The sequence below is a fragment of the Patella vulgata genome, chromosome 8 (assembly GCF_932274485.2).
Source record: "Patella vulgata chromosome 8, xgPatVulg1.2, whole genome shotgun sequence".
Classification (NCBI taxonomy): domain Eukaryota; kingdom Metazoa; phylum Mollusca; class Gastropoda; family Patellidae; genus Patella; species Patella vulgata.
This window is the reverse complement of record NC_065886.2, coordinates 46,620,404-46,632,710: the sequence shown is the minus strand read 5'-3', so window position 1 is coordinate 46,632,710 and position 12,307 is coordinate 46,620,404. Positions and strand designations below refer to the sequence as shown.

General features: G+C 32.0%; 1 protein-coding gene across 2 annotated transcripts in view; it reads left to right on the top strand.

The window, feature by feature from the left end:
- Nucleotides 1-10,972, top strand: part of LOC126829548 (ceramide phosphoethanolamine synthase) — a 43,868-nt gene extending 32,896 nt beyond the window's left edge. For both annotated transcript variants that reach the window (XM_050559496.1, XM_050559497.1), the window contains exons 4-5: nucleotides 1,775-1,855; nucleotides 3,348-10,972. In XM_050559496.1, the coding sequence (XP_050415453.1) occupies nucleotides 1,775-1,855; nucleotides 3,348-3,371 (105 nt within the window). In that variant the 3' untranslated portion in view covers nucleotides 3,372-10,972. The remainder of the gene's footprint in view (nucleotides 1-1,774; nucleotides 1,856-3,347) is intronic.
- Nucleotides 10,973-12,307: the final 1,335 nt, after the last annotated feature.

Genomic DNA, 12,307 nt, shown 5'->3' with positions numbered 1-12,307 from the left:
AAACGACTGTAGGTGTACTATGTGATAAACTATTTAACATCTGTCAATAGTGTAATATATGGAACATGTACATGTAGATATTTATATAAACTAAAGCACAATAACAAAGTTATGATGACTTACAATATTGTTCAAATGTATGTAGTCTTAAACTCTGTATTTAAGTTTTATTCTGGCATGTTTGGGAGATTTATTTTCATGTATCGTATTAAAAACAAGACTGTCGATTATTCAAAATCCCAAAACTGTCCCACTGAAAAAATTTACGTATGATTAAACCTAGTAAACAAATACTTGTTAGAAATCAATTTTAATGCATGGTTATCTTGACCAATCCCATGTCACGTCACATCACTTGATTTCAAAGTTCATTATCAGGGACTATAATTGAACAGCATTGCAATCACATGACACTTTTATATAACGGTTAACTTCTTTTTGATTTAAAGAAAAATATTGTTCATTATACATGTAATGTTTTATCTGACAATTTTAGGACCCTAAAGAACTGCTTTTTTTTTTTTTTATCTTATTTGAAAGTTGATGATAGTGACAGTTTTATGACTATAAATATAAAGAAATGTTTTTGTTTTATGACTATAACAAAATGTGTTTTATTTATAAACATATCCTGTTGGCAAGAGTCCTAGTCATATAATAAAGTTGTACTTCTCTGGTGGGTTAGTAAACAATATGAAATATACATAGCTTGTATATTATAAATACGTACTGTGATGTCTCCTTATACATGTATGTATATAGATTTCTAATCATCGTATCTTTACTGTATGAATTTTCAATGATATATATCTAAAGGTCAAGATATGTATGGCCCTTAATAGGTAGCCATTGACTGAATTCTTGTACTTAATTCATAACAAATGATAAATGGCTAAACTACCTCAACAAGAGCGATATTTCTGATAATTTCATGGCTTGTCACTCTTGATCAGTTTTTAATATCTTGGAAATTCTCTCATTACTTACAACAGAAGCTCAGACGGCTTGGCTACTCTTAACCAACGTTTTTTAGAAAACTTTCAAGGCACCTCCTTTTGAATGCGATACTGCATGTAAATTAAAGATTGCATTTGTGATGTCCCAGACAGTTAATTTTGACACACAGAATAAATAAATTTGACCGATATACGAAAACCACTGCCATTTTTAAGCTGAAAAGACATCTGAAAGTATTGATGACGTCACTGACATCTGAAAGTATTAATGATGTCACTGACACCTGAAAGTATTGATGATGTCACTGACACCTGAAAGTATCGATGACGTCACTGACACCTGAAAGTATTGATGATGTCACTGATGTCTGAAAGTATTGATGATGTCACTGATGTCTTAAAGTATTGATGACGTCACTTACACCTGAAAGTATTGATGACGTCACTGACATCTGAAAAGTATTGATGACGTCACTGACACATACTTAAAGGTAGTGCTTGAACAGAAACACCTAGAAGTTGATTCGAGTAGTTGTCATTATTATGTATCATCTGCTAAGAAACAGATGGACCTTCTCCTTTAAGACACATATAAACCAATATGTGACAAGGATGTACATGTAACTCTACATGTAACTCTACATGTTTGGAGGGTACAAGAAAATGTTCCTTGGGCAGTTGGAATTTTCAAAAATGCCTCAGTGCAGGTAAATTCATTTGGTGAAAAATATGAATACAATAAAATATGTATGATTTTAAATTGCTATTGAATGGTGTAGAAACATGAAGTTTATAATGATATTTCTCTCTATTTTCAGGAGTTTGTTAATTTATTTCAGTATATGGGATATGTGATAATCCTTAGTTTTTTTTCCATTACTATACTGTATATCAAATATGTAAGTATTATCTTTATGTGACATAATTGTGAGAACTATAAAATTGGCAATTAACTAATAAAATATGAGAGATAAGGTCTAACTATCATTAAAAAATAAAACCAGAATAATTGATAAGTCAAGTACTATATATCTATGGCCACCCTAACAAAAAAAATGTTTCTCGGGCCCGATGAATGTTAGGGGACCAGACCTGAAATGCGAGTGCCGAAGGCACAGAGTTTACTGTGTAGGAGCCTCCCCAGAAGAAAATTTAATGGCCCCAAACGAGTTTTCCTTCTATTTCAGGCTGTGAATACAGCAAGTGGCCCAATATAGCTTAATTTAGGTGGCAGATCTGAATTCCAAACAACCAATAAATTGTTTTGTCCATGGAGCCTAGAAGAAAGGGGGTCTTGCACTTCCGTAGAAAATGTGCTTTTTTTGCCATTCTAGCCTGTGACTTGTTAGTTCTGTTAGAATAATGTGTATTCTGTATTTAACTCTTATATGTGCCATTTTTATTTATCAACCATTTTTCACAAGTCCAATATTTACCATCTTTAATGTCCTTGTTGCTATAGATGACCTTGATATAAAATCTTTAATAATAAAGATGTATATTTACCTACATGTACATATAGACTGAGATTTATGTTTGAGTTATGGGTCTGACAACATGTATCATTATTCTGTCACAAGTTTGTGTAATGAAAGGCTGTTTTCATTTGATTGAGTGTGGTTGAAAATATATAAATCTAAAAAAGACATTGGTAGAAACTATGTAAACATTACACTTGTTTACCTGTTTAATTGATCACAAATCTCTTTTAAATATAAATCATCCCTTATCATGCAAACAAAACATTTAATCAGTATAGCATGTGGTTGCGTTGGGGTTGATGCACAATTCTCATCTTAAAATAAATTATGTCCACTGGCACATTAATGGGTACACTTAAAAAAATTCTGCATTATTTCCTTGTCAAATATCTTGATAACTATTGTACTAAGTGGAGAGCTTTAATATAAATATTAACCGTATTTCTGTTTTTAAATTATATAATTTGTAGAGATAGGTAGATCATGATAATATATCAAACTAGAACATTGAACTTGTATATAGATAAATATATATAGGCCTTACACTTACATCCACTTGACACAAACTAGTCCATTTCGAGACTAACATTGTACTATTTTATTTCATTAATTCGCTTGTGCGTGACGGGGAGCTGGAGGACCCAGAGAAAAGCCACAAAGTTTAGCAGCTGATTCTATTCTTTGACAGGTACAAGTGTGGTGTTGAAATTACACCACCTGACTCAATGACAGACCTATGATCTAAAGTGCCACAACTTTGCTCATAACAGGGCAGTCTAGGACCCCTAGTTAGGTCAGTTTTAGTGCTAAAGAGTGAACTCCCCTGATGTTTATATGTAGATATTAATATGTAGATATTAATGTTTGACGTCTGTTTTAAAACTTTTGTTTTTTTCATTTGTTGTTGCAGCTGAAAACCGAGTTACATTTATAAACACCAAGAAAGTTGCCGTCCACCAACCTAAGTGACCGTGATATATCATTATTGATTATTTCATATACTATAGTTTATTTTTCATTCTAATAATTATATAATCAAATACTAATTAAGTACCATATTTTATATTGATTTAGCCCTGGTCTTACTAAACTCTATTTAACTGTTTTTAATTATTATATATAAATACTTCCTTAATAGAAAAATGCACATATATATGTATGGATGTAGATAATATTCTTTTAACTTGCCTATATTTAAAATGGCACTCTCTTTTTGATTTGGGTATAAATTCCGATTGTCGATGGGATTGTGTTTTATGTGTTTATTTGATTTGTGAGATGAAGTTCATAGATGAAGCCAGAGTCGAGGTATAATCGATTGTGTATACAGTAGTCGACAGAGTAAGCAAGAATTCTTAATTCAAATTACTAAATAAACTTCCAATTAATCTTTCATAATGAAAATTGAATGATACAAAGAATTTCTCCATCTTTAATAATCAAAACAACACATCAGATCAATCCAATTCAATATTTTTGGTTGTTTTACTTAAATCAAAGACATTTAGCTTCCTTAAAAATGTGCTTGTGTATTGTGGTTATCAATGTACATTTGTCTGTTAAAATTTCCATTAGCTCAGGAAACTAAAATATTTTTCCATCAGTTTTTGTGATGAAATGTTCCCTATTATGTGAACCTAAAAACTGGTTGTATATTGTAGTTACCAGCTATCAGCTATCAATATTTTCTTATTAAATCATCAGACACTGAAGTTCTTCAAGAAAAATGTTCAGACTTTATGTCATAAAGTGTTATTGCCACTCCAGGTCCTTGACCTTAAAGACTCATAAAGAAGACTATTGAAGAGGAATTGCAGTGATCAGTTTTAGTTAAGAGAGCATGACCTCTGTCGTGTTGTGAACCTTGAATTCAAAATCCTGTGAATGCCCTAGCAGTCAAAACTCTGAAATAGACTTTCTTCAAACTTGTGTTATGTATTTTAAACAGTACCACCCCTATCAATTTTAGTCATATTACAGAGTAATGGTTCTTGGCCTAAAAAGCATGCGAAGACTGTATATAAAGGTGGCAGTCCTTAAAAGTTTCTGGTGGGTATTTGCTTTCTGTTTTAATTCCTAAGATCATGCAAAAGTAAATTATAGTGGACATTTATTTAGAATCATTGTTATTTATTAACTTGTAGCATAATGATTTTAAGACTAGCTGTCAAATTTTCTCTTATTTTTGTGACTGGGAACCTGTGAATTTTAAAGATGGCTAAGTTGTGTCAGTAGTATTTCAGAAGATACATGCATGAGAATTGTGTCAGTATGAATGTAACGGCTCTGGCTATAGGAAACACAACTATGTATCAGTTTAAATTCTGTATTCCACGATTCTTTAAATTGTTATGTGACGTATGCATTTATCTTAAAAATTGTCCAAGATTTTTAGTTGATATCATATTAATTTGCAGAAAAAATTTATTGAAAATTATTAAAACAAATTAGGCAAGACTCCATAGCAACCAGTAAAAACAAATTTCATTTTTTGCTCATAGGTTTTGGTCTTTGGTCAATTAAAAATAATGGTCTTTTTAAAGGACAGAAACAATATTTATATGCATAGAACAGTAAGAAAACAGAAAACTACCTAAATTAATCTGAATATATATACATTAATATGTTCTTTTTGAGCCATATTTTTGTCCAATTTGGGTTGCAAAGATTAGAGATTTAGCTCCTTTAAATTTAGTCCTCTAGCCAGTGGAGTAGACAATGAATATCAAAATACAAATACCGGTATTAGTTTAAAACTGTTAGCAGTGCCTTCCTAATGAAAATATCATACAGTAGTGATGGAAGAATTTCATTCTTTAATATAAGGTATTGATAAACATTGAACATTCTTTGTGTTATCTAAAAATGTCATAATAGCTGTACATTAACATATGTTGTGCACATCAGGGACCTGTGTTTGTTTTTCCATGCTTAAAGTTCATTTACTGGTACCTTGTGCAATAAATCTGAACATACCAATAATTGATATTAAGTAAATGATGCTGTGTTATCTTTCCCGGTTGATTCAAGTTTGCCTCTTGACAGAAAGAAATACCCTTGTTATTGGATTTAATTGCATGTCTGATAAAAATTTTAGGCCTGTTTTATTTTTCCCATTTATAAGCCACGTCATAATTTCATTTTTGGTTTCTTAAACAATTATACCTTAAAGATGCATTATGTAAGTGCTAAATCTGCCTATTGCTGGTCTTTGTTTTGGCTTCACATATTATGTAAACTATTTTTTAAACACCTGTTCATATGACAAGCCTATAATCAACTTTCGGATGGCCGAAATTTAAATGGATTGAAACACATCGCAATTTGATAATTTAATTTAAAATGGATAATCTAGACCAAGTCTTGATTATCAAGTACCGTTGCTACAATAAAAAACAAACTATGCTACATTTTCAAACATTGATCACTTAGCTTAGAATAAAGTATTATAGCAAGAACAGCTAACTCTTTATCTAAATCTTACATAATGCATCTTTAAGAAACGATTATTGCTAACGATATTATTCATATTCAGATATTATGTATTATTTTATTATAACAGTATTTTGGTATTGTTAGCGTTGGCAATCTGTAAACTGTGCTATTTGACATAATAAAAAAAACTGAATGTGGTGTAGGCCTATACATGAATGAAGATTATGGTGTAGAGTATACAGTACTGCTACCACTTAAACGGGGGACACACTAGCGAAATTAACCTGGTGTGTCCAGAGTCCCGATGCCGAATTTGTATTCGCCGCAAATGATTCACTCAAATTAAACATGTTTGATATATTCAGTCAAATTTTCATTCGCTGCGTTTATTGCCTGATTGTAGAATACATTAGCCAATCACTGATGTAGCCAACTGTTGAACGAGATTGTTAAAGAAAAAAATGTGTGTCTCGGCAAGTGAACCAGGTTTTCGCCCAGTCACTCCTATTCTCCCTCCTCTTTCTACGAGCGATCATCACATTTTTCTGACAGGAAAAAAAAAAATTGTAATGGATATAAAAGGAAAAATATGAAAATTATTCCATCCCACAAAATGAAAGGACAATATTGGTGCCAGTCATTATCACATATGTGATAGAGGTGGTTAAACACATTCTAAATATAATTTTAACACAGAGATCATTGCTACGATAGCTGAGTAATACAGGTTTCCTGAGTCGGAAGTGACGAACGCCAAAGGAAAACACAAGTCATCTCTTTATATAACTGACTGATGTGACGAGTGGTAACGGATATACGGCCGAATTTCTGCTCACTAATAATTCCTTCGAAGACCAAAAGTTGTTTATATTCATTCTATATCTTAATAAAAACATGGTAATGCACGGACTTTTTCTGTTTTTCTTTCATGTTCACTTATCTAGTGGCAGTCAATTCTTTTTATGAATTGTCAGATATCCTCTCACAATCTCATACAACAACTTTTGGTCTTCGAATGAATTATTAGTGAGCAGAAATTCGCCCGTATATCTGTTATCACTAGTCACATCAGTCAGTAATATAGAGAGATGACTTACTCAGCTATCGTAGCAATGATCTCTGTGTTAAAATTATATTTGGAATGTGTTTAACCAGCTCTATCACATATGTGATAATGACTGGCACCAACATTGTCCTTGAAGTGGATTTTGATTCCGGGTGCATTTTCAAACTCAAACTGCGGTTCCAGAAAATTGACTCCACTAGGTGCTACTTGCCGTTAATTTTCAAGACTTTAATACGGTTATTTTGTGATCATGTGATCAGGCGCTATCTGATAGTTATGTAGGTTAATTTTTCTGGCGCTGTCGCCATATTTTTCAGGGAAAAATTATCCAGCCCTGCTCCCCCCTCCCTCCCCCAAGAAAAATTGGCTCATACGCCTATGGCTGACACATTCGGTTGAATGATTCAAGCAGAAATTTGCTTAGTGTGTCTGCCACTTTGTACATGTCTGAAGAAGTACTTCACTTCCCAGGAAGTAGATTTTAAAGATACATATCCTTGACAATTGGGATATTACTTATATTGATTGGGAAACATATCCAAACTACTAGGGAAAATATATTATCAAAAAACAGCAATTTAGAAATTTGAACACATTCACCATTAATATGGTTACACTTGCAAGATGACGAATAGACCAGTACTCACATTAGCAAGTAAACGTGTGATCAATGCTCACCCTAAATAAATATATCAATATCAGCCTGAATGTTGATAATTTGTAATAATTAGCTTGTGTAATTTATTGTGGGCTTACAAGACAAATTTAGCTTGTTTAATTGTTGTACGGCATTAATCCTAATTTAGTTTCATTTTAGTTTATAATTTAATTTTTCCTGGCTATTATGTACCGGTATATCACATTTAAGATAAAATTTAAAAGGTTCAAGAGATGACCTAAGGGAACATATCTTTAAATGGTCAATATACCAGTCCATTTTATATATTATAATTGCTTTAAAATAAGTTGTGTCTTCCGTGAATATTGTCTAGAGCTCTAGAGCAAACTCACTTTTAACTTCATCAAACTTAAAGGGGCATTAGTTAAGATTAGATAAAGAGCTTACAGTTTTTGCTATAATAGTTAAATTACTTCACTCTGAGCCTAGTTATCGGTGATACAATAACACTGTAGCCTCAATTGTCATTGCGAACGTTGTTACGATAATAAACAAAGTTGCGGTTATCCATTTTTACAGTTATTTCATCAACTGCAAAACGTATTCAAATCTACTAAATATCAGAGCCATCTGATGGCATCAAGAGTTAATTATGGTCTTGGTAAGTTAATTAAAGACACATTAAGGGAGATTAGATAAGAAGCTGGCAGTTTTCACTATAATAGTTAAAAACTAGATAATGTAAAGGGAATTTGCTGAAAATTTCAGGCAAATTGATCCACTCTGAACCAAGATTTTAGCGATTGAATTTTCGGCCTAGCCTCAATCATCATTACTAAAGTTAGTATGATAAGAAAACATAGTCTCGATTATCCATTTCATGATTAAATCAAGAAGAGAGTGGAGCAGCAAATGGTATCCTAATCCAATAAACATTGCAGGCTAGCGTTGACATCGAGAGTTGATTATGGTCTGGATACGTTAATTAATGTCTAATTGATAATTTAGATGACATTTCAGGCCTAAAGAAAGACCTGCAATAGGCAGATTTAGCTCTCGCATAATGTATGTTTAATGTCTAATTAATAATTTATAGAACATTTAAGGCCTAAAGAAAGACCTGCAATAGGCATAGTTAGCTCTTGCTTAATGCCTGTTTAAGCAAAGTGTGTTTATATGCTTTCTCGAAAAACTATTGATAAAAGAGAGAAAACCAATTTTGATCATGACAATTGTGATGTTTGAACTTGAAATATATTATGCTGGTTAATGGAAAAACACATATTTACACACAAATCATCTTTTTTAAAATTTATAATTCATGTGAGGGGCAGTATTTAGATAAACTAGGTTTGTGCACTAGTCTATAGAAAATATATAAATTACTAACAAATGACTTTCTACAAAATAGTGTATAATTTTTTTTTTAATATTGTAGATATATAGTAAATATAGTGAATACTAGATATCATAATATTGTTTTTATTGTTTATTTGTTGTTGTATGATATAAATATTATTAAATATAATTATTATAAACCTAGCATGAATAGAAATGTGTGTTCTATGTTAAGTTATAAATTGAACCTTTTGCAGATGTGTGATTATATCATCGACATATATTCATTTGATTATTTTAGAGTATAGTTTATTGAACTTACTTCAAATAAGTTATCAATTATAGAATTTATCGTTTCTAAATGCAACTGTCTTAAGCTTTTCAAATGGGAGCAACAGCTTTCAACTACTTATAAGTGGGTTTATTACAACTAACATTAACAACAGTATATCTTGCTTGTAACATTTTGTTCTTTTGAATAGCTGTTGCATTTTGTTTAGCAGTTACACTATTATATTGATTTTAATGGAAAAAATATTACAATGGTTGTTATTTATCACATTGATTTAGCATTTTGTTATTATGATTAGTAGTAACAATATTACATTGTTTATAATTTAGCAGCAACAATTTTAAATTGATTAGAACTTACATGTACCAGTATTTGCTATAATGATTTCTGGTGCAGGTAACAATATTTCATTGATTGTAACATTTTTTTCTTTTGATTACATTGATTGTAACACATTGTTATTATGAATAGTAGTAACAACATTGCATTGATGATAATATTACATTGATTGTACATTTTGTTATTATGAATAGTAGTAACAATATCACATTGATGATAATATTACATTGATTGTAACATTTGATTACATTATTTCATGGTTGTTATTTTTTGCTTTCATGATTAGCAGTAACAAGAACTTCTTACAATGATTGTTATTATAATTAACAATGTTACATTGATTGTAACATTTTGTTATTACAAGAATATTGCATTAATTGTTATTTATGTTTTTATTATGATTAATGGTGAAAATATTATGGTAGCCTACATTGATGGCAATACATTGTTAAAAATTTTATCATAGCGATAGTTATCAAGGAATTATATAGTAACATTTTTCTAAGCAAGATTTTGTTATAAACAGCATTGTGGTTTCCAATATCTTTATCTTTATTATGCTTATCTTTGTTACCATACCCCCCGCCCATAAAGCTGGGAGTATAAATTCTGGGAGTAAAATATCTGATAAACTTGTCCAGTAGGACCTTAAACCCCATTTCATTTCCTTTCTCCCAACTCCCTCCAGAGAAACCTTTTTATCCCCCTTTTTTTCGCTCCCTAAATGGCATATTATGCTTAAACTAATTCAAGAAATGGTTTATTATAACATGACTTAAATGGTATCATAAGTAAGATAACAGAACATTAATTGATGTGCAAAAATGATTGATTTTGTCTGTTTAGCATCAATACAGGATTTGGTGGGGTTGACAGCAATGTATAATTTGCTACATATAAGAATTTCAGTAGTAAATATTAAGGTAAAGTTAATCTACACTTTGTTGTTATGGTAAAAATATCAAATATGTCATTTTATGAAGTGGTTTGAGTTATGCCATTTAGAGACCCCCAAAAAAAAGGATGATCGGGATTAAAAGGAGAAAGGGATAATCTGAAAGATTTTGAAAGAGATTTTTGAATTCGATATAAGAGTAGATTGTAGTGCCGCTGTCCAGGCAAAATTTCCCTCATAGCACACTGTATAGCATATGCCCGTCTTCATTAGCCCAGTTCGGAGCAGAACAGTAGGACGTTAAACCCTATTTTATTTCTTTCATGCTACTTCCCGCCTCATCGCTACAAGGACATTGTTTAATATCAATAACATATGATGCTCTTCCCTTTATTTTAATATTTTAACAGAGGGATTAATTATGGGAGGCCTAATTATGACCAGCTGTGATAACAGACCATAATCATTAATAGTTTTTGGCTGTGTATCAGTAAAATATTGTTTATAAATTGAGTAGAATGACACATTAAATAATAAATGTCTTGAAATGATGGATGTTTGTTTTATCCTTAAAAGAAGAGTTACAGAATCTGATGTAAGAACTATATCTATTGGACGAAACTGATCTTCAGAATGAAAGTAATGTGCAGTATAGATTGGTCGTAGGCTAAATCTATTTGTTGAGATGTAAATAAGGTTAAGGCACATGCTTGTTGGCGAGCTTGTAGGTTAGGGTAAGCATTAGGGCTATGTCCAGGGTTAGGGCTGGGATTAGCACTAGCCTTTTTACATCTCGTGACCTTTGACCAAACTTCAAGTTGGTCTTATCAAATAGATCTAGTAAGGCCCACAACTATTGCAGAAACCTATATATATATATATATAATTAAGTCGCGGACTACAGTATAAGGGAGACAACTCATTCCATTCCCAAGGTTTCTGAGATGGGGTCAGTCCACTAATTACTTCTGTTGTGTGTGTAGACTTCATGCAATTTATGGACCGCGTATTAAAGATCGAGTCTGAATAAATCTCTAGCCTTTGTAAATGATGCCAATCTGATTGAAACAGAGATCATTATTACGATGGCAACGAAATTTTTAACTACAAAAATCGAAACGAAATAGGATCTGTGTTTCAATGAGATTGTAAAGGATGGGAAATTACATACTCCTTGCAGTGTTTCGTTTGATTAGAGCTAATCCCACTTAACACTGCTGAAATGGAAGCAAATTTCTGTTCCAAATTAGGACTGGTCAATAGTCCGATTAACAACCAATAGCTAACTGCGTAACAATATCATTACGCTTTAAACAGAGCTCTAAATTGGACTAATTATGTTTACATGACGTTACGTCATGACTCGCAGTTTTATTATGCCCAATTAACCAGTGCATAGCAGAATATTGCAGAAAAGCCAATCCAGCAATGGCCAGAGAGGCATTTCTCGGGCCATTGCTTCGGGAATATGGGCAAATTAAGACCCGCCAACGTCGAAGATATCCTTTACTAATTACTACAGGGGATGTTCCACCTAAGAATTTTAGTACAAATGATTGGCATTTTTAGTGTAAATGACTCCTTTTTTTCTTTTGTTTAGTTTTTATTTTCAACACGTTTTGGGTAAAAAGATCGATAGCTATAGCTAGGGATAGATCTGTTTACCAAGGTCACCTGCAGATTTCTTCAATGTCACGAGATGTAATCAGGGTTAGGGCACATGTTTGTTGCCGAGGATTGTGGCTTAGGGTAAGGCTTATGGCTAGGTCTTGGGTTATAGTTAGGGTTAGCGCTAGCTCTGTTTACATCTCGTGACCTTGAGGAAATCTGCAGATGGCTTTGGTAAATAGATCTAACCCTGTAGTTAGCCACAAAGCCTTAGTAGC